Source organism: Vombatus ursinus, unplaced genomic scaffold, assembly GCF_900497805.2.
Source record: "Vombatus ursinus unplaced genomic scaffold, bare-nosed wombat genome assembly UNPS02009205.1, whole genome shotgun sequence".
NCBI lineage: Eukaryota > Metazoa > Chordata > Mammalia > Diprotodontia > Vombatidae > Vombatus > Vombatus ursinus.
The window spans coordinates 17,417,775-17,444,567 of record NW_020948983.1 but is presented as its reverse complement, the minus strand read 5'-3'; the positions used below and the strand labels follow the sequence as shown (position 1 = coordinate 17,444,567).

Genomic DNA, 26,793 nt, shown 5'->3' with positions numbered 1-26,793 from the left:
GACCTCAGTCTGTTAGAGAGAGGACTCTGGCCAGTGATCTGAGTCATCCTTGCCATTGCAGATGTGGATGTCATCTCCAAATTTGCCCAGCTTGAGTTCCACCTGGGGGATGCGGAACGAGCCAAAGCCATGTTTGAGAGCACTCTTAGCAGCTACCCCAAGCGCACAGATGTCTGGTCCGTCTACATTGACATGGTCATTAAGTACGGGAACCAAAAGGAAGTCCGGTAAGTAAGGGGAAGGAAAGGGGACAAGAAGTTGGCCAGCCTTGGAGTGAGTAGGGGAAGGCTCATTGGCCCTAAGGCTCCACCTTCCCAAGTCTCCATCCTTTCACCAGAAGATTTTGTCCAATAGGGAGGGGCCTCTTTTTGGCCTTGGGCAGCAACATGGACTCAGTGGGCTAGAAGCCAGAAAACTTGGGCCCTCCTAATAACTTATCTGTTCATCAGCCTTCATTTCTAGCACTTTTCTCAGGCATGACTTAATTTTTTTCCTGGCACCCTCCCCATGGGACAGGCCATGGAGGTGGGGGCTGCCTTGCCCACGGTCACTTGACTAGCTAGGGCAGAGCTGGGACTGGGATGTAGAGCTGCTGGTGTTGAGTTCAGGTCTTTCTCCTGGTACTCCATCCCTGTCTCTCAGGCCCAGCAACTTCACTCTTAGTTTATTTGGAGTAAGGCCAAGTTTTCCCCAGTGCCTCTGCCACAGAGGTATTCCCCAGTACTGACAAATTGTGACCATGGAGGGCCAGTCCCCCATTTCCCTGAGCTCCCTATTCTTGTGACTCAGGGACATCTTTGAGCGAGTGGTACACTTAAGCCTGGCCCCCAAGAGGATGAAATTCTTCTTCAAACGCTACCTGGACTATGAGAAGCAGCACGGCACAGCCGAGACGGTGCAGGCTGTCAAGGAGAAGGCCTTGAGCTACGTGGAGGCCAAGAGCACCCTTGCTGATAGCTAACGACTAACCTGAGGGCCCAGTCAGGCCGGACCAGCATCCTCCCAGACAGTGGACACGAGATGTATTTTTTAAAAACCATGAGGGGCGCGTGAGGAGCTTTATTTAACCATTGTTTGTGGTGACACAGGGTAGCCCTGTAAAAACCAGGAGCGACCTGCCCTTGTCAGAACTTGTGTCTGTGTGTCTGCTGTGTGTGTGGGGGGGGAGGGCGGGCGCAGTGTTTGAGTGTACAAGTGTGGAACAGTACATATGTCAGGCATGGTCAACACGTCATATAATTTCTTTGAACTTTTTTTTGTTATAAGGGATGGCTAGGTGGGAGGGGGAGGTATATTGTGAAATAAAGATGATGTAAAAGCAAAAGATATAAAATTTTTTTTTAAGTGAACATAAGAGATCTCTTAAAAAAATGAACCAGCTTGTTTCTTCCACTTCTCTTCCCAGTAATGCTGGTGGGCAATTCCTCTGCCCATTTGTTTCACAGTCATCCTGTGACTGATGGACTCCCGAGAAACTTGTCTGCTTTGTGGCCTACAGTATGGCCCCCGAGTCTGTACGACCTTCTTTGGAATGGTGGTCTACGATCAAGAGGACTCACTGGGTTTAGAGTCTGAGTTTAAATGAACTTGTTCACCCATCTGTAAAGCGGGGATGAGAATATTCATGCTGACTCTTTCACCAGGGTTGTCTTAAAGAAAGTGCTTTGTAAACTATTTCTTATTCCCTGGGAAGGGTAGTGGAAGGAGGCTGACTTCCCTGGGTCTCACGATCAGGCTGTCATTCAAACCCAGCTGTGAGCTCACCTGAAGAATATAAGGACAATCAGCAGTCACTAGGCCATGACTTCTTTTAGGCACTCCTTCCAGATCACAGAGATCTCCATGGACCCATGGGCCATTTGCCCAGTCATGAGTCCCTCCAGAACGTCCCTGGAATCTGCTTGGGCAGGAGGAACAAAGTGCCATAGCACTGGGGAACCTGGGTTCCAGGCCTGTGCTCTGATTTGGGGAGTCACTGCCTTCCCGTCTTCCTCCTCTGGGGGTCTTGGGAGAAAAGAAGCAAGTGAAGTGATGGACAGCAGCTTCTCAGAGAAAAGGGACAGAGAGGGCTGCATTCCTTAACAGTTCCCATGTTCCCTTGAAGAGGGATGACATTGAGACATTTCCTCCATGCCTTTGCTGCATGCCCACAGGTGTCCCTAGAACACTTAAGGACCTGAAGAAGTAACCACCCTCACTTGCTTAGCCACCAGACATTCAAGGAAGTGCTTCCTAAAGGTTACACGGCACCTTTCTGCCGCTGTGGAAGCTGGTTTCCTGTTCTGGCCTCGAGGAAAATAGAAGTTGGTTCTGGCTGAGCCTGAAATACCATGTGAACAAAAAAGCAGTTTTCTGTAGCATATGTAATTGAAAAGAGCGTATCAGTCATGCTTTGCATTTGGCGGGACTGGGAGAAAAGGGAGGAGCCATTTCCAGAAGCCAAAATGAAAGGGAAAAATGTGGAGAAGGCCTCTACCCTTCCTCTTCAGCAGTGAGGGCTGTTTGGGTTTTAGGATCTCCAGATTCTGAGGAAGAGGACAATTGGGTGTCTCTACAAAAAACAGTCTGTGGGCCCCAGGAGAGAGATGGGCAGGAGCATGGAGTTAAGTCTAATAGTTGTTACCCTAGGTATCGGCTGAGCAGGCACTGACAAGGACTTTGAAAGGCATTATGGATGGCATCAAGCCCCAGCCTGGCAGTCAGGACACCAGAGACCCACACGACCTAGTGGTTATATAGACTTTTGTCTCCCTGGGCCTCAGTTTCCTTTTATACAAAAGAAGGGGGTTGAATTTTGTGAGTGCTGCTGTCCTTTGTGCAGTTCTAAAATTCTATGATTTCTCCCAGGGGCCTATCTTCTACCTACTTTTGGATTTAGGATCTATTTACAGCATCCAACAGAAGGGAATACACACACACACACACACACACCTCATCGATGTTATAGCAAAGTTTTTATCAAAAATGTTTAAAAAATAGAAAACAACGTCAGTGGGAGCCCTAGGAGAACTGCTCACTAGTGGTCCCCAAGGTGTTCAAGCCTTCCCTTTCCAAAGATGGTCATTCCCAACCTACATGCAGTTAGACACAGGTTAACTGCGCTCAACTCTTCATTGTTGCAAGGAGCTCACTGACATGGCATGGAAAGAACTTAGTTTCTGGTGTCCCAGAGTTCAGAAGTTAGTACAAGTAGCTTCTTTGGAAAAGACTAAACCTCTTGTAAAGCATTTATCCAGCAGGCTGGAATGCCCTTCTCAGCACCACTGCACTGCCCAGCAGGTTCTCCCCAAACTTGGGCCACTTTCACGTCTTCACCCCACCCTCTGGCCTTCTTTGATGGCCTGTCAGTGATGCTAGTAAAAGCTTCCTCTGATGCACCCCAAAATCAGCTGAGTAGCTGCTAACTCCTGGGTTTGGGTGCGGGACTGTGGGGCACCTTTGTGCCCATCCAAATATGAACAGGTAGCAGTGGGAAGAAGCAGACATATTGGGTTTGGGGATGGGGCAGCTCTGGGACAGGGACCCTGGATTATAAAAGTCACCACTGTGTTTTCAAACAGGCATGGGATGGTGAGGATATCTGCAATACTAGGAAGCCAGGAAAGCCATCTCCAGATTGTCCGGCCCCCTTCCGTTCCCCACTATCCCCTGGGCCCACTTGTGCAGTCGACTGTAGAGTGGGAAGCCCTGGTTCTCACGGTACAGGTAGACACCAGTGATAGCGTTCCACTGGGGCCTCGGCTGGGTCCCCTCGACAACAAACTCTTGAACCAGCTCCTTGTCATCTTTGTCCAGGGCCACAAAGCCGAAGAAACGGCGCACATTGTTGGCGGCCAGCACCCGGGAGTGTACTTCTGCCGTCCTCTGGAACAGCTGGGACTCATTGGCCCGGTACTGAGCCCAGTATGCCTCTTGGCGGTAGCCCAGCGGTGAACAGCAATGCTTTAGGCACTTGGTGAGGAAGACGAGGACAGCCACCACGCCAATCAGCAGCCACCCAAAGAGCTGGGTCAGAGAGAGTAGGCAGGTGTGAGGTGGAGTTTTCCCTTGTCCCAAAAAAGAGCTGCCAACTCCGCCCCATCTGAACAAGGACCTCGAGGGGAAAAAGGAGGGGACACCACGAACAGAGGTTCAGTAAAAACAACCCTTGGCTGGGAGATGGGGATTCTAGTCCTGGCTTGACAATAATTAACCGCATGACAGCAAAGTCAATTGACTTCTCTGGATCTTGTTTGCTCTTCTGTGGAATGAGAGTTGGAACAGCCGTTCTCTTACAATTGTAACATGCCATGTTAATTCCTTTCTGCCTTCTTTGTCCCCTACTCAGTCTCTGCATTTTCTCCTAATCTCTCTCTATCTGTGAGTGCCTGTCCATTTTCCTCTTGAACACATCGTCCTTTCTGTCCCCTTGTGTCTGCCCATTTGTTTTTGCCTGTCCTCTTCATCATAGTTAAAGCTGAAAAGGACCTTAGACGTGATCTAGTCCCAGGAGTGCTTCTACAGATGATGAAACTTATGTCTAGACAGGTTAAGTGACTTTACCTAGGATCACCCAGCTAGTAAGTATGGGAGGATGAATTTGAACTCAGGTCTTTAAGCAGTTAGCACAAGTACCTGGCATGTAGGAGGCGCTTAATAAATGTTTGTTGTTGGTCCTGATTCCAAGGCCAGTACTCATCTGCCACACTATGCTGCATCTCCTCTTCAGCTGGTACCTGTTAAAGACCTTTAAGTGAAAATTCTTTGCTTCCCAGTACTTGGCTCTGCCACATTTCCCCTTCTCTTATCTAATAATGCTCCTGTTTTTTTTTTTTTTTTCTCATCAACTCATTACCAGAAAATGCCTTTAGAGGTTCTCTAGCCCAATTTATGGGGCAGCTAGGTGGCACAGTGGATAGAGTGCTGAATGTCAGGCATGGAGTCAGAAAGACTCATCTTCCTGAGTTCAAATCTAGTCTCAGAAACTAGCTGTGTGACCCTGGGCAAGTCACTTAATCCTGTTTGCCTCAGTTTCCTCATCTGTAAAATGAGCTGGAGAAGGAATGACAACTCCAGTATTTTTGCCAAGAGAACTCCAAGTGGGGACATGCCTGAAAAATAACTGGATCCCAGTTTATTTCCCAATGCAGGAATCCCCTAGACAGCATCTCTGACACCCGTGATCATCACTTTTTTGAACACCTCCAGGGGTGAGTAGCTCATTACCTTATGCGGTAGCTCTTTATATTGTCCAACAACTTATGATTCTTAGCAAGGTCTAATAAAGAGCCATCCAGAGGAGAAGGAAAGGGATATGGGAAGAAGGTGACAACATTTATCTTCTTTTACTTTACCATTTCAACAATGCCTACAGACCAGTCATCCCTGATGTTAGCTTGTAACCAGTGGAGCTGGGCCTGACAGATCATCAGATAATCACACTTAAAACACAACATTAACCAAGTGATGTCTCCAGTAGGGGACAGGCAGCTTTAGGCTAGCCACACTCATGTGGTTCCCCTTAACAAGTAATTATCTGCTTGGTGCCTCACCAGGGTTAACAATTCAGTCTGTGGCTTAGGCTAAGGGTCCATCCGGGCCACAATCAGAGGTCAGGCCATGGCTAGGGTTAGAAATCAGTCTGAAGAGGCATCAAGGAGTGGAGATCAGAGAACAGACTTTGGAGTCTGGAAAGACCTGGATTTAAGTCCTGACTGAGAGATACTGGGCAAATGTTCAGGTGACCCTGGGCAAGTCACTTTATCTCTAGCTGCGCCCCCCCCCCCCGAATATTTCTAAATTGAAGAATAATTTGGTAGAGAGAATGCCCTATGCCAATAAAATCACAGGTCCAATTTTTTTTTTTAAAAGAAACCAGACTATGCCCAGGGTCAGTCTGTGGATGAGGCAAGGGATCAATATGTGAAGGAACCATGGAACCATGAGCCAACTGGAACCATGAATATGGTTTTCTTAGCACTGAGCACTACCCACTTCTAACACTGAAAGGGTCTTCTTACTCTGGAGAGTAAAGTTGGCAGGTTGGTACTAGATCCTTTCTGTTCTCTCCTCTCTACCCAATAGAAGCAAAACTGAAGTCTTTCCAGAATTTTTCCTTGCCTATCTCAAGCTGGAAGGTGGGAAGGAAGGGTGGTTTAGGGTGTGAGCTTTTCTCTACCACTGCCCTCCCCTCCTCTCTCTCTCTCTCTCTCTCTCTCTCTCTGTAGATTTAATTAGCTATACCTTGTTTTAAAAAAAAAAAAGTGGTTTGATTTTTTTTTTTCATGTAGGGACAATACAATGCCCAGATACATGGAGTTTATATCAGAAAAGTTGTTAACAATCACCGTAGCTCAGAGCCCCCAGTTAGGAAAATTAATAAGTTGGAGCCCTGGGTTTAAATCCTGCCTTAGATACTTGCTACCTACGTGACCCTGGAGAAGGGTTGCATCAATAAAGGACCTCCCTCAGTAAAGAGAGGGGGGTGGACTCAATGGCCTCTAAGGTCTCTTCTAGCTCTAAATCTATGCTTCTATGAATAGTACACCCTCTAGCGCAACATCCCAGCTCCTGAAGAGGTGTGGGAGAGGATATCGGGAGCCTTTGCCTATAGCTAAGCCCCTCTCCACCTTCCCCAAAAACCTGACTTACCTGGGACTCATACTTGAGTCTTCGGCTCACCTCCTCCTGGAAGCCCGACAAGTTTGCTGGGGCCTCCCCACAGGGAAACTTGGCCAGGACCTCAACTGCATGGTCCTGGGGGAAACCTCCCCTCTCATCTGTCAGTGAGGAGGGGTCCACAAACTCACTGAGGGCACAGACATAGGCCTCTCCTCTGAGCAGCGAAAGGACAGACCAGGTGACTGGAGCCACAGCTGCACGACCTAGGATAGAGCTCAAGAGAAGGAAATTGGGGGCAGCTGAGCAATTCTTGGCCCGGCGTAGCTGACACTCAGCCACCAGGTTCCAGGTGTGAGTGTTGAGGATGACACCAATGAGGAAGAGAGCCAAGGCAGGGACCCCAATGGCTGTCAGCCCATAAATGTAGTTTCTGGCTGGGGAGCAAGGGCAGTGAAAGGCCACCACGGAGAACAGCTCCTGGCTCCCCACTGTGCCTAGGGCCACCAGCCCATTGAAGATCATCACATCTTTGCTCTTGAAAAAGAGCGACAGGAAGCGGAAATTCTCCACAATCAGGGCTGACATGGTGATGAACCGAGATGTTCAATCTGCAGATATAGAGAGAAGGGGCCTGGGTGAATTTTTTTCCCCCAGTAATTTTATGGGGCCTTTCATTTTGCTATATTCTATGCACTTAAAAATGTTTTATTGATGATCTTTTGGAAAGTCATACCTATTGTTACCCACTACCCCGGGGATGGGGAACTGTGGCCTCGAGGCCACATGTGGCCCTCTAAGTCCTTAAGTTCAGCCCTTTGGCTGAATGCAAAGAGAAGTTTGGATTCAAAGGGCCACACTTGAAGATCCAGAGGGCTACATGTGGCCTCGAGACCACAGTGTCCCCACCCCTTCACTAACCTATTTCTCCATAAGTCTGTGCTTGGAGCAAATACGTATAGACCAACAAATCAATTCTTTGGGCTCAGTGTATGTTTTAGGCTCAGGAAACAGGAACTCCCCGAAGCTGCTAAGTGTTAGTGACATCTTCCCCCTTGTCTCTGTGGTCTGGGAGGAAGGAAGACCCTCTTCCTCATCTTTTGTAAAGCTTCCAGGGAGACTCAAGGACAGATATGTACTTCCTAGAAGACAGCAGTACAGAGGGGAGCCATGGCCTGAGAATCGCCAGTGCTGTGGGTACAAGGCACCTAGCCACACACCCACACACCCACACACACCACTTCTCAGCCGTGCTGGGCCTCCACCTTTAATTTTTGTGACAAGAATTAAAAAAAGATGCAGTTCCAGTTTCCCTCTTTTCATTCCCAGCCCCCTTCCTGGTAACGCTTCAAGGTCCTCCCCCTCTTCATCCAAGAGAGCCTTACTCAGAAGTCTGGATAATCCTGTATAAGCAAAACCAGACCCTGTCCTGCTAAACTTGAGTCTTAAGCCTGGATTCCTTTCCTGGGCTCCTTTGGGGCTCCCTTACATGGCCCTTCCCTTCTACCCCCACCCAGCACAGTCCAGTGTCACAAACAAGGGGGAGGGTAAAGACAAGATCCTGGACTTCAGAGGCCAACTCTCTGAAAAGCAGTTTATAGTTCTCTGTGGAAAGGGCTGGGGGATAATGGGCCAGGGCACCAGAGTCAATCAATCCCTACTCCCCTTCCCCCAGTCCCTATTTGGGTCTTCTCCCCTTTCAATGCCCACAGAGACTCTAGTGTTATCACTGGGGAGGCTCGGTTTCACAAACACCACCCAGACAGGGTGAGGACTGAAGACCAGATGACCAACTGGAGTTGGACAACAGACAGATTCTGAGGGGCCAAACCACTGCCCAGGGACAGGCGTGAGATACAGATACCCAGGGCTACAGCCCAGACCTACCAGCACTGAGGGATGGGGACAAGGGCCACGTGCGTTCCCTGAAGTGGGGAAGGGGTTCTCTCTGTGGTCAAGAAGTATCTTTTGTGGGGCTGGGGCCTTTTCTTCATGCCTTGGGGGCAGATGTCTAGGCAGGCCCCGCTCTTCACCCGCTTTGTCCCCTTCTGGCCGCTAATGACACAGTATTGCAAAAGTTGTCATCGGTTCTCCCCCAACTCCGCTGGATGGGCTCGGACACTCACCTGGGATCTGGGCTCCGGAAAGGTGTAGGGTACGAGGAGTGGGGACAGCCCCCACCGGGCTGGGCAGCGGGCACAGGCAGCAGGCACCACGCCCGGCGGCCGCCTGCCCGCGCTGAGCAGTCGCTTCCTCTGCCTCTCAGCAGGCTCCGTTTGGGGGTTTTGATTTGCTGGGTTGGGGCTGGGGTTTCCTGCAGGGTCAGATTAGAGGGGGAAGATCGCAGAGGCCCAGCGAGGGATGAAAGGGGGCAGCAGCTTTGGGGAAGTGGCAGCGAGGCTTAGAGAAAGTTTAAACCCAAAAAGAAATAAATAAAGAATGGAAAAGCGCGTGTGCGTGAGAGAGTGGAAAAACAGCTTCTCCAGCGTGCACAGGGGAGGGAAAGGAGGGGGGAGCTGGGGGGCGGGGGAGTGGGGAGGAGGTGGCCTGTCCGCTGGCCCTCCCGGGTCTGCTCTGCAGTTCCGCCCACCCTGGCCCAGCGAGCTTGAGCCCCAAGGGCTAACTCCAGTCTAAGAGTCGGCTTGTCTGCTCTCACTGGCGCAGACATTCTGGCTTTGGGACGGGGGAGAGGAGCCGAGGTCAGGGAGCCCGGCCCCAGGGGGACAAAGGGCTCAGACGTCGATAAGCCCGAGAGACCAGTCTGGAGGACTCCGGCTGGCTCCCCAGATTTGGGAGTTGGGGAGGGCAAAGAAGGGGAAAGGAGAGCCTGAACCAACTGGGTCTGCGGGGAGATCTGGTCTAGGTGCTTCCAAGATCAATTCAACCAACATTTATTAAGCCCCTTCTGTTTGCAAGGTACTGGGATAGAAGCTGAAGAAAGAACAGAACCAATATGGTCCCTGCTCTCAAGGATCTTACTTTTTTCTGGGGAGATACAACAGGCACACAAGTAAGTAAATGCAAAATATATACCAAATAATTTATTTTTTTCTTTTATTATTAAATTTTTATTGGTGGTTCTTATTTTTATATCACCTAAATTTTCTAATATATATTTCTTCCATTCCCCTCCTTCACAGATCCAACCTTTATTACAAACTTTTTAAAAAAGAAAAGTCCAGCAAAACTAATCAACATATCAACCAAGTGATATTATATGATATTATATGAGCTTCACACCCACAGTCCCTCCTTCAGCAAAAAAGGGAGAGATTTGTATTCTCATAACTATCCTTTGGGGACAAATTTGTATACCAAGTACTGTCAAGAGTGAGAGAGTGCCAATAGCAAGGCCTCCTCCTTCATCTTCCCCACCTCCATCACCTACCTGACATGGGGCTGCTTAGGGGATGTAGGACCTCTGCTGCCTGAACTCTCTGTGGGTTAAAGGAAAAGATTATTCTAGTCCAACTCTGACTACCCTTTAACTCTGCCTTCCTGGCTGGTCAGGGGAGACCCCTAATTTCTCCTTTGTTCTGCTTTCTGATGTCTTGCTCTGCATTTTAACTGACCATGGCCCTCTCCTTGCCAATTCTTCTGCTTTAGGTTCATCAAAATCCTTCTGCCCTAAATTATCTCCAAAAAGCCATTCACAATCTGACTCCATACATACATACATTTCACACTCTCTACTTTCCAGCTAAACTGACTTATTTGCTGTTGCCCCAAATTTTCAGTCCACCTCCTGCCTCCATGGTTTTGCAAAAACTGACTTCCATGCACTCCTTCTTAACCTCAATTTGGGAGGAGAGAGACCAGAGCTGGTACATTGTTAGTCTGTGGTCTAACAGCTACATTTCTTTGGGGGATCAGGCTTTAGGAAGGTATTTAGCTACATTCCCCTTACTTTCAGTTTGCTATCTGAATGTATATATGGAGGAGGGGTGCTGTGCTGGAAGGAGGTGGGAGGTGTAGAGATTATCCTGTGGATTCTCCATAGGAAGAACCATGGAATCTTTCAGAGATAAGGAAAGCCCAAACTCAAAAGTATCCTCAGCCTCAGATAGACGGGGTCAGGAAGGTAATTGTTGCTGAGAAGGAGAAACAATAGTATGCTATGGTGCAATACCAAACAAAATAGAAATGACTTTGGGTCTTCTGTTCTTTTGGATTCCCTGGGCCTCTGCTCCTGTCCATCAGTTTTGTTGATGGAGAGATGAGATTGATGATGTTGATTATCAGGGATGATAAACACTGTATAGTCATAGGAACCCACACACCTGCTCTCCCTGTACCTCTAGCCAGGTGACCAAGAGAGTCATATGCCCAGGCTAAGAGGCCTGCTCCTCCGTCTTCTGCTTTCTAGGCTTTTCTCCCCTCTGTCTGAAATGTACTCCATTCTTCACACCCACCTCCATCCCAAACGACCTCTTCAAACCCTGTTCCTTCTTTAAGTCCCAGGTCAAATGCCAGCTTCATGAAGTCTTCCTTTATGTCTTCCCCTCCCTTCTCTGCTGGCCCCAAGTTGGGTATGATTTCTTGATCCTCTGAACTAAGGCAGTGCTTTGTGCTTGTCATGGGCTCATAACATTTGGTCCCGTTTCATTATTTGTGCACAGAAAAGGTGGCATTGCGAAGTGGATAGAGGCACGGGACTTGGGGTTTTTTCTAGGGGTGTCACTATTTTCTGTTTCTTTAGGAAGGAGTTTTGTGTTCTCTTATACAGGCCACACCCTGCCAGAACCAAAACTTTCCCCTCCCTCTCCCCCCTCCTTTCCTGTGACTCATTCGCACCCCTTTGGCAGCTAGAAGGGAGATTTAGCTCAACTGGAGAGAGGAGGAGTGAGGCTCTGTCTTGCGGCTGCAGTCAGAAACAGTGTCTAGTTTGGGGGCTGACATCTTACTCTGCTCCCAGGTCCTGAGATCCCACAGTGCAGTCCCCCACCACCTGAGAGCTTCTCCTCACTCTACCCCCAGATACGAAAATGAGGAAGGGAGTGTTTCTAACAGCCAAAGCCCTGGGCAAAGTCAGCATCTAACTTTCCAGAACCTTGGGATTGAAGGGGACCTCTGAGGCCATCTACTCCAACTCATCCCTGAACTAGAATCCACTGCATCTCCCAGATAAGGGATGGTCCAGCTTTGCTCCACAATCTCCCAGGAGGGAGAACCCATTAACTCCCTAGACAGCCCATTCCACTTTTGTTGTTCAATTGTGTCCAACTCTTCATGACCCCATTTTCCTTTTCTTTCTCCAGCTCATTTTTCAGATGAGGAAACTGAGGCAAACAGTGTAAAGTGACTTGCCTAGGGTCACACAGCTAGTAAGTATCTGATGCCAGATTTGAGCTCAGGTTTTCCTGACTCCAGGCCCAGTGCTCTATCCAAGGAGCCATCTAGCTCCCCTCCATTCCACTTTGAGATTTTCCTAATTGTAAGAAAAGGCAAACCACTCCAGTATCTGTGCCAAGAAAACCCCACATGGGGTCATGAAAAGTTGGACAACACCGAAATGACTCACCAACAACAATTGTAAGAAAAATTTTCCTCATATCAAGGCTAAATTTGTCATTTTTCCACTTCCAATTATTGCTTCAGTGGCATGACTGGAAGTGATATGGGAATGGGGAGAGGGAAGGGCTTTGCTGTTCTGAGAGATCTTGGACTTTACTGCCCTATATTGGCAGATGGTAACTGCAGAGTCAAAGGAAGCATTGAATAAACAACCTTCAAAATACTTGAAGATAGCCATCTTATAGCTACCTTTCCATTTCCTCTCCCAGTCTTCCCTTCTCCAGGGTAACTATCTCAATCAATTCTTCAATCAAGCCTCATATGACATTAACTTGAAAACCTTCCCTATCTTGGTAGTCCTTATCTGAACACTTTCCAGTCTATCAATATCCTTCCCAAAATATGGCATCCTGAATGGAACACCATGCTGCAGATGTGGTCTGATCCACAGCAGCATCCCTTGCTATGGACTTCTTAGCCCTGACCACTGCGCCATTCTAAATGTAATTTAAGATTGCATTAGCTTTCTTGACCTAACACAATGTTGATTCATATCAAACTTGGAGGCCACTAAGACCTTCCTCCATCCTACACCTTTATTCTTACAGCCAGGCAAAATTCAGTTGAAGTTGGAGTGGGGACAGGCCACTTCAGTTACATAAATCTATGTATCTTACTTGACTGAGAGAAGTCAAAGAGTCAGGAAAACCTGGGTTCAAATCTTGTTTTAGACATTTACTAGCTGTGTGACCCTGAACAAAGCATTTGCCTCAGTCTCCTCATCTGTAAAATGAGGGTGTTGTACTTAATGTTCTTTAAGTTCCTTTTCAGTTCCAACTCTGTGATCCTATGAACCTATTTCATAGGCTTCCTCTTAGGGCAAGATTTTATATTTAAAGTCTTTAACATCAGTTCTGAATAAGGAATTAAATCATAAGCCATTGGGATTCATAGCATGGCATGTTCTACTAGAGAATGGGCATAGTGGTGTTTGGTGTTTAAATCCCAACCCTTCCTGCCACCTGAATTTTCGATGGATTCTAATTATGGCTTTGCCTCTTCCCACTTTCCTACCCCTTTGGGAGAAGGATATTCTGAAGACCTAGGAAATTACATTGTGGGATCTCAAAACTTGGGAGTGGGTGAGACCGAAAGATGACAGAAAAATTCATTCAGAACCTAGTATGATCCTATAGATATAATAGGCCTTAATAAATGTTCATTTAATTAAGCAATTTATTAACTCACCCTGAAAGCTTGAGGACTGAATGTGTGCCCTCTCTCAGGGGTATTCACATTTTAAATTAGGAATATGGAGAAGGCAGTTTTCGTTCACGAAGGCATCATTACACTTTTGATATTTTATAGGAGAAATATTTTATAGGGTTTATATCTTGTGGAGGCAGACCTTCCCTACCTCCCCTCGTACCTCTCCATGATTCCGAGTAGTTTCCACTGGGGAAAATAGTAGGGGTTGTATTAAAGACCCTTTCCCCTAATTCCCAAATCCTAAAGATAAAGTCTCACAATCTATGCCTCTCTGAAAGCTGCCACAGCGGCTGTGCTGGCCCACAATGATGGGTGACATCTAGCCAGGTGCTGTCCAATGTTGAGGAGGTGGGGCTAAAAAGAGGGTAATACCTCTTTTACCCCAGCTTTGCAGGTTATAGAGAGGACCAGGAGAGTGGAAATGGCTTGATGCAACACATCACTGCTGAAGCCAGAACTCAGAATTGACCCACGATCAGATCATGGTTCCTAGCCTCATCCATAGACAGTTACTAACTTCAGGGTCCTTATCTCAAAATCCTTGAGCCTGAAGAATTCCAGAGGGCTTAGGCCTTGTGGGGGATATTGCTTCATTATTCTAAGCCTCAATTTCCCTGACTGTAAAATGGGGAAGCCTTCCAGATCCTTGGCTCAAAGGTAATCATTCAGCAGGGTAAGTTGAGAAATAAAACAAGCTCCCTGAACTCCAGGGGAGGAGAAAGTGCTTTTCTCAAACACAAAGTCGCAATATTATCATTATGAACATCATCACAGATACTGTGCAGGTCACCTGGCCTGGAGCAGAATTTTCAGTCTCCAGATGCTAATTGTCTATCTCACACAGTAGAGGATGTGCAGGTAAGGTCCTCATCTCATCTCTCTTCATCCCACAAGACAAATCTCAGTTCCTGTGACTTTTCAGACTTTTTCCTGTGATATCCCCAACAAAGGTTCCTGGAACATTAGAACTGGTTACCCAGTTCTAGCTCATAGAAGACAAGGGCTAATTCACCTGTTAGGGAAGGGAGTATTGGAGAAAGGCTGGGGACCTACCTTTCTTTCCCTGTCTTCTTCCCCCCGCCCCGTTCCTCCCAACAGCTCATTAATCCCACTCTGATCTATTCTGATTAATACTGCTAATCTTATCTCCCCATGAAGAGTGAGTGAATTTTTTTTTTTTAAGGAGTAGGGAAATAGTGAAGTTAAAGGGTTGATTTAGGACAAGCCAGCCCCCCCCCCCCCAGCTCCCACATCAGAAATTTCTCCTTTGTTGGAGGAGGAGGGCCTGGAGCATTCAGACTGGTAGTCTAGTTCCCTGGGCTTCATGGGCCCTTGACCAATAGGGCCCATCAGCAGCAGTTCCAAGATCCTTATTTTCTCTTTATTGTGCAGTAGTCCCAATATGGTTCCCTGGCTCATGAAAAGTGCTTTTAAATCTTTGCTGATGCTGACCTCAAGAGACCCAGTGGCCTCTCTGGTTGGCAGCATGGGAGGCTGATGGGAACAAGGTGGTCCTGAACCTTGAAGCAGATGCCTGCTCCATCTCATAAACCTAGCCCTGAACCCGGCGTGTGGCTTGCAAACCTGTAGCTTGTTGCCGGAGTGCCAGGTTTTGCTTCCTCATACTTTGCTGAAGTAGGTGGCCACCTCCTTCCTCAGGATAGGGGCTGGGCCAGGCCCAGGCACCCCACCTGCCCACCCGTTCTCCAGAAGTGGCTCCTCCTGGTCCAGCCGTAGCGGGGGCTTACAATTATGCCAGCTCTTGAGCAGCTGGTTCATGGTACCCTGGTCAGTAATGCCATGAAGCTTTCCCCGCTCCTCCTCCGCCCCTTCAGCGGAGGCCTTGGTTGGTTTTGGATGGGAGTGACCCAAGGTCAGGTCGTGGTTCATGGCTTCGAAGAATTGTTGGATGCAGACCTTGGCGAAGGCCTTGGCGTGTTCAGTGCAGGTCTCATCAAAGAGTTTGCGCTCAATGTCAATGTAGTGGGACCAGTACTTGCTCTTCAGGAAGGCGGCCTGGGTGAAGCAGGGCCGAACCGCCCGGACGATGAATGCCAGGAGTGTGGTCAACAGCACGAAGGTCCAGCCCAAAGCCTGTAAGAACCCCAAGTGGAGGAGTGAGTAGGGAAGGATAGAATTTCCTTCCTATCATGCCCCACCTCCCTCTCCATTCAGGAGCTACAGGCCTCTGTCACTGCCACTGGGGAGTGACATGGTGTAGTGAGATATTAAACTTATAGTCCCTAGACCTGGGTTTTAATCCTTCCTCAGATATTTACTAGCTGCGTGCCTTCTTAGAGCCCCAGTTTCTTCATCTGTAAAATGGGAATGATACTGACATTTGCCCTTCATTTTACAGAAGGACCTAAGGGGCACAGGAGATAGAGTACTGACTTGAGTTCAAATTCAGCCTCATATACTTTCTAGTTGTGCAATCTTGGGCAAATCACTTAACCTTTATCTGCCTCAGTTTCCTCAACTGCAAAGGGGAATTTATAATAGAACCTACCAGTGGCAAATCACTTAACCTCTATCTGCCTCAGTTTCCTCAACTGCAAAGGGGAATTAATAATAGAACCTATCAGTGGCAAATCACTTAACCTCTATCTGCCTCAGTTTTCTCAACTGCAAAGGAGAATTAATAATAGAACCTACCAGTGGCAAATCACTTAACCTCTGTCTGCCTCAGTTTCCTCAACTGCAAAGGGGAATTAATAATAGAACCCTACCAGGAGCAGCTAGGTGGTGCACTGGCCCTGGAGTCAGGAGGATATGAATTCAAATCCAGCCTCAGACAATTGACACTTAACTAGCAGTGTGACCCTGGGCAAGTCACTTAACCCTAATTGCCTCACCCCCCCCCAAAAATAATAATAGAACCCACCTTCCAGTGTTGTTATGAGGATCAACTGAGATAAGATTTGTAAAGTGTCTGACACAGTGCCTGGCATAGAGCAGGCACTTAATAAATGCCTGTTCCTTTCTTTCCTTGCCCCTTACAGACTATATGAATATATTATTATTATTTTACATTAATAGGATTTCACATTATTTCACATTAATAGAATCTTAATAAACCACCTCCTCCAAAACCCCTTCTCTAACCAAGCCCTCCCTCAGCGTTCTCTCTCCTCTGATCATACTGCTCTTTAGAAACTTAGGTACATTCTCCCCTGGATTGTTAGTGAACTTAAGACCTCTTTCTTGTCTCCCCAACTAGACTTTAAGTTCCCAGAGATCTTATTATTCATACTTGCGTCTCCTATAGCTCCGGGATGGCCCACAGTAGGGCTCAATATATGAGTTTTGATTTAAGAGCCTGTTAGACCATCCTACAGAGAACCATTCTCACTTTCAAAATGGAAAAGCTATAGCCCACATGGGTGACTTGCCCAAAGGCCCTTAAATGGGGCAAGACTCTTGATTCCACGTCTCCCATAGTATCCATCAAGCTCCAGATCTCTGCTTTTGGAGGGTTTTTCTATTTCAGTTCTCCAGCGGGGTCTCCCCAAACACTGCCCAACCCCACTCCATGAAGAAATGAGGTCTGATTTCCAAGAGGGGAAACACTGAAGGCTGGAATATATTTAATCCTACCCTACTTCTATTCTAACCAAGGGTCCAACCTTAGCCCCTTGTTCTCACATGGGAGAGGGGGCTTGCTGGCCATGTTTGCCTGGGAAATGTATCCAAATGGCCCGGGGCCATGTTCTGTCTTTCTCAGCAAGGCCCTTCCTCCCCCTTTCCAGGTTCCCTAGTTTTAAAGGATGCAAATCCTTTGTGGCCTTCAATTATTCTTCAGGCAGGCTGGGACAGGCTGGGCTCCTAGGACCTGCTATGCCAGTGGGTGTTGTACAGGCCCCAGAATCATACCCCAGGCCTCGACCCTAGTCCAGCTAGGTAGGCTCCTGAGCTGGCAAAGGGGATTTCAGTTTCAGGCCACACAGAAAGAAGTACAATGAACAAGTTGTTTTATGAGGCCCCGTAGAAGAAGATCAGGAGAGCTCACCTGGGAGATGCAGCGCAAATATCTGACCGCCACTTCTCGGGCAATCAGCCACTCGCCATCATAGATCTCCTGGCAGGGGATTCGAGCCAGCAGCCTGGCTGTCTCCTGCTGGGCCAGGCTGGGGACTTGACTGGAATTTCCCAGAGTGGCCACGGGCACGGCCGTACAGAAGGCACACAGGAAGCATTTGCCATCCAGCAGGGTGACGGCCACCCAGACCACAGGGGCAATCAGCGCCCGCTGGGCCATGGAACAGAACATATACCGTAGCACAGCGGGGTCCTTACGCCGCTGGCCGATGGGCCGCTTCCACTCCTCAGCCAGCATGGAGACATTGTTGTTCATCACCAGTCCCAGCAGGAAGAGCACCAAGGGGGGCACCAGAAGGATACCCCCGCTGTATGCCAGGTTGTACCCAGGCAGGCAGGGGCAGCTAAAGTCAAAAGCTGAGTATATCTGGGCACTGGCCAGAGCCATGATCCCACAGATGCCATTCATGAAGGACTCCTGGTTAGATTGCAGGAACTGGAATATCATCCGGAACTTATCCATCGTGCGGCTTCACGGGCTCCCCTCTTCTCAAGAACCAGGGGACCAGCTGCCCAGCCTTGGGACCCAGGAGCCCTGGGCTTCTGCTTTCAATCAGCTCCTCCCCACCTCAGAGCCGACCCCTTCTTCCTGGCCCCCTGTATGTTGGTTTCCAACCCCCTGGTCCCCAGGGGATGCTCGGGACAATGACTAGAGCACACTCTGCCTCAGATGCTCGGCTTTTCTCGCGGGGTACCCCTGGCCTCATGTCTCAGGGTCCTGGAGTCCCGCAGACTGTGGAGGCTTTTAGGGCGGCGGCTGTCTTTCCTTCACTGGCTGTGTCTCCAGTACTGCCCCCCTGCCAACCCCCACCCTTGGTTCTCCCTGAGCTGGTTTGCAAATCCCGAGTCAGCTGGGGAGGCTTTCTCTCTCACTTGTTTTTCCTTTCTCCACCCCTTCCAGGCCAGTCACCTCTGTAGCCATCAGCAAACAGGGAAACCACAAGGGGAGGGCCCTGACCTTGTCTGTGCTGCCCATCTGCCTAGGAAGAAAGGCCAAGTTCACTGTGAGGATCAGGGGTGGGGGTAGGAAAGGATGGACAAGCCGGTTGGCGGACAGAACAAGTCCACGTTCAATGAGGACAAAGTCTGGATAAAAAGCATGGTGGGGGCAGTGGGGAGGCTCGTGCTGTTTCACAGAGAGCAGAAGCATGTACCTGCTGTGTGGGTGTGGAAGGGGGTGTAAGTAGATACAGACGAGACCCTGCCTTATGGGGTCTTCCCGAGGGGACACCAGCCTGGCCGGAGAACCCAAGCTATGGGCGCTCAGCTCATCCTGTGGCCAGATAGCCCGAGGGAGGTTGTCCTCTGCCCCCTGGATCATCTCCGTGCTGATCTGCAAACTTGTAACTGCTCCTTTTCTGTTCCGCGATGTATATTGAACACAAATGTCACAAGGGGCTAACTGATCACCGAGACCATGTCAGTGCAAGACTGCGCCAGAGCCAGCTCATCTGGGCCAGCTAATTGTTCAATTTTCAGTATGGTCATTTATAGTTTGGAAATCTGGGAATGAGACAGATTGGGGCTTGGTTTATTGTTTTGTTCATTGTCTAGACTTAAGAAAGTGATGGAGAAAATGTGAATAAAACAGATTAAACTTATAAGTGTGTTGTACGTACATTTTTCCCTCAGAGAGCCAATTGTTAAACATTTACCAGTATAGTTCTCATCTAATCCAACCCTTTCATCTCACAGACAGGAAAAGTAACATCTGAAGAGATTAAAGTGCCTTAGAAAAAGCGTTGCAGAATTACCACTGAGACTCAGTCTCCTGATGGTGATGTTAATAACTCACAATTCCCTTTAAGGCTTTCAGAGTACATTCCTCACAACAATCGTGGAGGGGTTAGGTATTTCAAATATCACTTCCCCTCTCTGACAGATGAAGAAACTTAGTTTCCAAATCTTTATGTGTTTTACCCAGAGTGACACAACCAGGAAGTGTAGGAGCTAGGATTTGAACTCAGATCTCTGCTGACTTCATATCCAGGTCTCTCTTTCCAAGGTATCACCCTGTTTATCTTGGTGATGCTGGTTCATGATGATGGCTGTTGCCAAAAGGCAATGTTGCTTCTCAGTAATGGTCCCAGATAGTCATTCATCTGGCATAGGGAAGGGGATAAAAGTGGGAGAGTGGAGTTCAAACGCATAAGAAATGGATTCCATCAAGGATTGTCATGCTCCTGAAAAAGATAGTAAATAATAATAGCTGACATTTCTATAGCTGCTTCCAAAGTGCTTTACATAGATTATCTCATTTGATCCTCACAAAAATCCTGTGAGATAGGTACTATTATTATAATACCTGTTTTACAGATGGGGAGGCTTAGATGAAGTGATTTGACCAAGGTCACAGAGGTGCTAAGTGTCTGAGGGAGGATTTGAACTGAGGTCTTCCTGACTCCAAGTTCATCATTCTATTCACATGCCATGGAACTGTCCTTCTTGTCCTGCCCAAGGCGGGGGCGGTGTATATGTGTGTGTGCATGTGTGCATTGTGTATGTGTCTGTGTGTCTATGTGTTTTTGTATATGTGTTCCCCAGTACCTCCCAGAATCCCCTCCCCCATCTTCTCCCTGCTCCAACATTAAAAAAACAAAACAAAACAAAACAAAAAACACAGCACTCAGAGATCTTGCTTGGGAGGGAAGCTCTGGACACTGGGATAGTGCCCTGAAGGGTTCTTTAATTCAGAGGGGGTGGGGGAGCATTTGTGGGGCTCCCTTTGAAGCCTGGGTAGCTCCTGGGAAAGCAGGCAGTCCCTCGCCCCAACCTGCACCACCCTGACTGGCCCAGCCCTCTCCCAGTCTTGTCCTGAGGGCTCTTTTGTGTGGGCGTCTAGGTTGCTGTGGGTGTGCCCATGTGTATTTGTCTGTGGAAGATAATGTACGTAAAATGCTTTGCAAACTTGACAAGACCCTATAAATGCTAGGTAATATTATTGTAATCTCTGTGTGTGTGTGTGTGTATTTATGTGCCATGTATCTGCATGCCTGTGTATGGTGAAAAAAAAAAATCACTGAACTGGGATTCAGGAACACCTGGGTTCTAATCCTGCAGAGGACATGGAGAAATTAGGATTTATGTTGTCAAATACCCACTTGTAATATGCATTTATTAAGGGCCTGAGGCACCCTGTTATCAGTGAAATCACAGATCCATTTATGTGGAAGAGGGTGTGGCACTGGGAAGTCAATTCCCCCCACATAGACCCGCAGTTTGTTGTTTAGTTGTGTCCGACCCTCCATGACCTCATTTGGGGTTTTCTTGGCAAAAATACTGGAGTGATTTGCTATTTCCTTCTCCAGATCACTTTACAAATGAGGAAACTGAGACACACAGGATTAAGTGACTTGCCCAGGGTCACACAGCTAGTAAGTGTCTGAGGCTGGATTTGAACTCAGGGAGATGATTCTTCCTGACTCCAGGCCTGGCACTCTATCCATTGTGCCCTCAGTTTCCCCATCTACAATATGACATGTTAGATTAGATGATCTTTAATGTTCTTTCTGTCTATTTTTGACCTATAAACCCTATGTGTTTGTATACGTCTGGGTGCATGGGCATGTAGCTGTAGGTTTGTGTGATTCTCCAGGACTAACGCCAGCTGTTGCCAGATCTTTACCTCTTCTGGCAGAAGCTGCTTTTGACCCTGGTGATTACCCCAGGCATCTCTGGTTCTGCCACTGATCCACTGGCCTGGGCTTAAACATTGCTGGATGATGTTTCTGGAAGAATAGGTTGGAGTGGGGTGACCTCTCCCCTACCATGCAAAGTCTGTCCTGAGATGGTTTCACAGAAGTCTGGTGTGACGAGGCTATCCCCAACATGTCACATGCAGGTGTCGTTGTGAGGCCCAAAGGGAGACACAGCAGACATCTCTAGCCTCTTCTCCCCACACCTGCCTCCAAGGGAGACTTTAATTCCTGCCTGGAGGGAAAGCAAGAGATTGAAGCCAGAAGCTTGGCAGTTCTGCTGTCCTCAGAGAGAGGGAGTACTGGGCTAGAATTATATCTATCTGCGTCCTTAAATACTGTTAATTTAGGGGATGTGGTTTCCAGGTTCAAGGCAAAGTACTGAGCGCTGCTCATTATTGTGGAAGGTAGGATCCAACCTTTACATTCAAGGTTTGATTCCTTTCCCACAAAATTCAGTTCTATCATGAATACACATAATAAACAGCAAGAAACCCGTTTATCTGAGTCAACTGCAGAAATCAGAGAAAGAACACACAGGAGAATAGATCCTACCAGACAATATGGAGTGAAGGAGCACTCTTCTTGGGAGTGAGGTACCAGCTAAACCAAGAGAGTCCCAGGTATCACCCAAGGGGAAATTTCCCCCAAATCTCTGGAGTAGCAAGCTGGGAATAGGGACATGATGGAGATTGTTAGCTCTTCTCATGTCAGTTTCTTCCCAGAGTCTTATTTTCTTCTCCAGCGACTGGAGGTGGGGTTGGCATCATCAATCTTCTCTCTCAAAGCTAGAAGCCAAAAGCACTCAAAGCAACTCAAGAGACTTGAAGGAAATGGAGAGACAGAACACCCTGAAGTTCTTCTCTCTCCCTTACTGCCTCTTGTGCAGATGGGGGGCATTGATCTCCATCAATGAGGATGGAGATGGGCTTCGGGACTCAGGTTACAGCAAGAAGAATTGTATGAACTGATGCAGAATGAAGTGAACAGAACCAGGAGAATAATTTGTACAATAAAAATAATACTGTAAGGACAATCAACTTTGAAAGACTTCAGAACTCTGATTAAATCAATGACCAACCACAATCCCAGAGAATTCATGATGAAACAGGTGACCTGAAAGAGAGATGATTGACTCAGGGGTTAGAGGGAGGCATAATTTTTTGGGCCATGGCCAATGTGGGAATTTGTTTTGCCTGACTATAAATGTTTGTAATAGAGATTTTGTTTTTTCTTGCTTTCTTCATTGGGGGAGAGAAAGAAGTCTGGGAGGGAGAAAAGGCAGATCTTAGAAAAATCAAATAAAATTTCATTTGAAAAAAAGGATATTGGAGAGGTCAAGAAAGGAGGGTTCTGGAGGCAAAAGGAAAGAAGAGACTGATTTGGGGGGGAGCCCACCCTCTTGGGATGAGAGCGTCCATTGGCAACGACCATTTTGTTTCTTTGGGATGGGTATGGGGACAAGGAACTGCCTACTCAATGAGTTTTCTCCCCCTTCCCCTTTGAAGTGGCTTCTTCCCAAGTGGCCTCGTGTTCTTAGGAAAGACCCCTAGGTGTTGGGCTGATGCCTCTTCTCCTCCCTGTTTCCACTTCTAGGATCTTGCACAAATTGCTCTACAGTTTAGAAAGATCTTCCTTATTGGAATCACAGAATCTCAGGGTTGGAAGGTCCCTCGGAGGCCATCTCTTCCAAACCATTCCTGAACAAGAATCCCCTCTGCCTCATATCCAGCAAGTAGTCATCTAGCCTTTGTTTCAAGACCTCCCATGAGGTGGCACCCACTCCATCCCAAGGCAGTCCATTCCAACGGGAGATAGCTTTAACAGTACCAGGAAGTTTTCTCTTATGACAACTCCAAATTTGTCTCTCTGTAATCACTCCTAGTTCTTACCTCCTGGCCATGTAGAGCAAGTATCTCACCTTTTCCCAGGGGAGAGCCCTTTAAATACTTAAAGACAGCTCTTATATTCTTCTCCTCTCCCCCTAGTCAAGTTTCTCTTCTCCACGCCAACCTTACCCAGTTGTTTAACTGATACTCATATAACATGAACTTAAGGCCCTTCACTATTCTGGTTACCCTCTTCCAGACACTTCTCCCAATCCCACCCATTGTTCAAACCTCATCTCAGATTCCACCTCCTCCAAGAAGCCTTCCAGGACCAATCCAACCCTCATAGATCTCTCTTTTCCCTGAGGCCATATATTTCCTGTACTACACATTTTCATATTTGGTTATAGTCACATCATTTAGTAGGTTGCTGGGGGATGCAATAGATAGAGTGCTGAACTAGGGGTCAGGAAGACCTGAGCTAGAATACTACTTCAGACAATTGCTAGCTGTGTCACCCTTACTTTTTTTTTTTTTTTTGGTAGTTGGGGTTAAGTGATCTGCCCAGGGTCACACAGCTAGTAAGTGTTAAGTGTTTGGTCTGAGGCCAGATTTGAACTCAGGTCCTGCTAACTCCAGGGCTGGTGCTTTATCCACTGCGCCACCTAGCTTCCCCTCACCCTGACTTTAATACCCTAAGTCTTAACCTGTTCCAAGCCTCAGTTTCCCTATCTATAAAATGGGGATGATAATAGCTTCTACCTCACAGATTTGTTGTGAGGATTAGATGAGATGGTATATGTAAAGCTCTTTACAAACCTTATAACACTATGTAAACACTAATGATTATTGTTTAACACCTCAGTACTGTCCTGTAAGGCTTCCTGTCACATGAGTGTGAGCTCTCATGTTTTCTGAGCTGTAATTTTTGTTGTTCAGTTATTTCGGTCATGTCTGACCTCATTTGGGGTTTTCTTGACAAAGGTACTGGAGTAGTTTGCCATTTCCTTCTCCAACTCATTTTACAGGTGAGGAAACTGAGGCAAACAGGGTTAAGTGACGCGCCCAGGGTCACACAGCTAGTAAGTGTCTGAGGCCACATTTGAACTCAGGAAGAAGAGTCTTCCTGACTCGAGGCCTGACACTCTATCCACTGTACCACCTAGCTGCTTTAAAGGAAGAGACAAGCTCTGATAAATGTTTCCACCCCAACCGCTTAACCTTGGATAAGGCTGGGTACACAGTAGGGGCTCAGTACATATTTGCTAAATTGAATCAAAGAGGGTAGCAAATGATCCCCTTGCTACTCTGAATCAGTTTTCTCATTCATAAATTATTTAATTTCTAAGTCTGGTCTCTCCAACCAGACTGTGAACTCTTCCAAGGCAGAGCCATATCTTTTCCTTCTGTCTCCCCAACCATATGGATCATCACAGGATTCAGAGATCCGCACACACAGTAGGTGCATCATCATAGCTAACATTAATACAGCACCTTAATATTTCCAAGGCACTTTACAAGTGTAATCTAATTTTGTCCTCACAACAACCCTGGGAGATGGGTGCTATTATTATTCCCATTGTGCATGGGCAAACTGAGGTAAACAGAAGTTTAATGACTTGCTCAGTATCACAATTAGTGTTTGAGACTGGATTTGAAATCAGGTCTTCCTGATTCCAGGCCTGGCACTCTATCCACTGCACCACCCATCTGACTACTTAATCAGTATTTCTGGAGGTGGGGGAAGAGTCTGTCCTACAACGTGTCATCTAGCCCTTCTGCCTTCCTCTTGACAGAATGACCCAAAGCATCTCAGAGAGATGACTGCCTACCCATGCACTTCCCAGTCATTCCCCGCTTAGTGATACATACCTGCCTCCCTCTGCTTTTACCTCACAGGAGGTTCCTTCCTGTGTCTGACTTTAATCCCTTCCAGGGCTGATGTGTTCCATCCAGTCTCAAAGGAGTTAAAAATCCAAGAGGGGAATGAAAAGCAGTATGCAAAGGAGGAGGCCAGGAAGAGCAAGTATGTGCCTTGGCTTGCTGGCCATTTAGGAAAATGTGCCATTTGCTTAGCAGAGAGAGGTTATCAGGTAGGCACTTTGGTCCTGTTTGGGGAGCTCCACGTTTGGAACATCCAGCAGGCTCTGTAACTGGGCAAGAGTCATTAGTGTGTCATAGCAGCCAGGTCAGCTGATGTCATCTAGGGCTCTATTAATAGAAGTCTGACGTCCAGAATAAGGGTGGTGGTAGGGCCCTTGAACCCTGGTCAGATCACATCTGTGTTTTGTTCCAGGGCTGGAGCATGTCCAAAGGTGTGTGAACAGGATGGTGAAGGAATGAAAAATTAGTGTAGTATGAGATCTAGATGAAGGTACTAGGGACATTTAGCTTAAAAAAGAAAAGAATGGGGGGGGGGCGGGGAAGGGACATAGATCTTAAGATCTAGATCCAGAAGCGAGAAAAGCCCTTAGAAAACATCTAGTTCAATATCTTCATTTTGTAGATAAGGAAACTGAAACCCAGAATGGATAAGTTACATATTCAGGGTGACATAAAACAACTATGACTTGAACTAAGGTTTTCTGATTCCAAATAGGGTGATTTTATGTTATTCTAAGATATTCTCTCTAGCTTCAAATATTTAATGGATTGTTACGTGGAAGAGATATTAGGTCTATTTCTGTGGCTATAGAGGGCAGAACTATATTTTCTATTTTCTGTGGCCATACAGATGGGACAACCTGAGCTCAAATCTATCCTTAGACACTCATTAGCTTTGTAAAGCACTTTACCAACATTATGTAACCCTAGGAAAATTATTTAACCATTCATTCAGTTGCTTCATCTGTAAAATGGGGATAATAATATCATCTACCTCTCAGAGTCGGTGTAAGGATAAAATACTATATGTAAAGCATTTTACAATCTACAGAGCACTATGTAAATGCTGTTGTTACTATTTTATTGTTACTGTCGTTGTAGTAGATGAAATTCATGTACTGCATGGGCAGCTTGATTAACTTGTAAAATTCCTTCCATATTGAGGTCTGTGATTCCAGTAAAATCAGCTCTGTTGATCAGCTCTGACTTCACTCTGTGGTCTGGGCAAGAAATGGGGCTTGGCCTAAATAGAAATCAGTCTTTGGGGGAAGGTAAGAATTCTAACGAGAATGGGAAGTCGCTCATGGTTCTCATCTTCCTGTCACCTGAATCTGGAACCATCATGGCACTTGGAAGATAGGGGGTAGAATGCTTAGAAGGTTTTTAACGTACTGGGAAGATCTGAAGAGAGAAGACAAGAGCTATGTTTTCATTCTTAGAAAGACTGGCTTGGCATCTGTTTCCTTCTTCTGCAGCATGGTTCTTCATGGTCCTTCTCTTAGGAGTGCTCTAATTCCTCCCCAGCTCTGTGGGGGCAAAGCCTATGCACCTCCGCCCTTGCCCTGCTTATCCCATTCCGTTCAGCGTCACCCCAATTAGAAATCACTGAGCCGCAGATCAGTACATAGGGTTCAGGACTGGATTTATGATTTTATTGGCACAGGAAACTTCCAGATGAGGATATTTCCTTATCCAAAGCAGGTTGTCACCTCTGCGATGCATAGTCTTAGAGAGTTGACTAGAGAACAGGGAAGTTAATTGACTTCCCTAGATTGACTAGGCCAGAATGAGTCAGAGGTGAGACTTTCAAGGACCACCATGCCGTGCTGAAGAGAAATATTTTTGCTTGGCCCCAAAGCTACAGTTTTCTAGGAAACCCATTTTATGAAGAGGAAAACATCCAAACT

At 47.2% G+C, this 26,793-nt stretch overlaps 3 protein-coding genes across 3 annotated transcripts in view; 1 reads left to right on the top strand and 2 right to left on the bottom strand.

Annotated features, from left to right (window-relative positions):
* Positions 1 to 2,837, top strand: part of PDCD11 (programmed cell death 11) — a 42,939-nt gene extending 40,102 nt beyond the window's left edge. The window contains exons 35-36 of the mRNA XM_027852193.1: positions 62 to 227; positions 790 to 2,837. Coding sequence (XP_027707994.1) covers positions 62 to 227; positions 790 to 961 — 338 coding nt within the window. The 3' untranslated portion in view covers positions 962 to 2,837. The remainder of the gene's footprint in view (positions 1 to 61; positions 228 to 789) is intronic.
* A 100-nt stretch (positions 2,838 to 2,937) lies between these two features.
* CALHM2 (calcium homeostasis modulator family member 2) lies at positions 2,938 to 9,092 on the bottom strand. Its single transcript, XM_027852194.1, has 3 exons — positions 8,724 to 9,092; positions 6,631 to 7,208; positions 2,938 to 4,005 (listed from the first exon to the last, which is right to left on the bottom strand). Exons 2-3 carry the CDS (start codon positions 7,183 to 7,185, stop codon positions 3,589 to 3,591), a joined length of 972 nt encoding a protein of 323 aa, XP_027707995.1. The 5' UTR covers positions 7,186 to 7,208; positions 8,724 to 9,092; the 3' UTR covers positions 2,938 to 3,588.
* A 5,581-nt stretch (positions 9,093 to 14,673) lies between these two features.
* On the bottom strand, positions 14,674 to 17,957 carry CALHM1 (calcium homeostasis modulator 1). Its single transcript, XM_027851451.1, has 2 exons — positions 17,390 to 17,957; positions 14,674 to 15,474 (listed from the first exon to the last, which is right to left on the bottom strand). Exons 1-2 carry the CDS (start codon positions 17,939 to 17,941, stop codon positions 15,001 to 15,003), a joined length of 1,026 nt encoding a protein of 341 aa, XP_027707252.1. The 5' UTR covers positions 17,942 to 17,957; the 3' UTR covers positions 14,674 to 15,000.
* Between the last annotated feature and the right edge of the window lie 8,836 nt (positions 17,958 to 26,793).

Coding starts and splice junctions, on each gene's coding strand:
- CALHM2 (XM_027852194.1), bottom strand. CDS start 7,185: ATGTCAGCCCTGATTGTGGAGAATTTCCGCTTCCTGTCGCTCTTTTTC. Junction 4,006..6,630: donor GACTCAAGTATGAGTCCCAG/GTAAGTCAGGTT, acceptor TCTCTGACCCAG/CTCTTTGGGTGGCTGCTGAT.
- CALHM1 (XM_027851451.1), bottom strand. CDS start 17,941: ATGGATAAGTTCCGGATGATATTCCAGTTCCTGCAATCTAACCAGGAG. Junction 15,475..17,389: donor ATTTGCGCTGCATCTCCCAG/GTGAGCTCTCCT, acceptor GGGTTCTTACAG/GCTTTGGGCTGGACCTTCGT.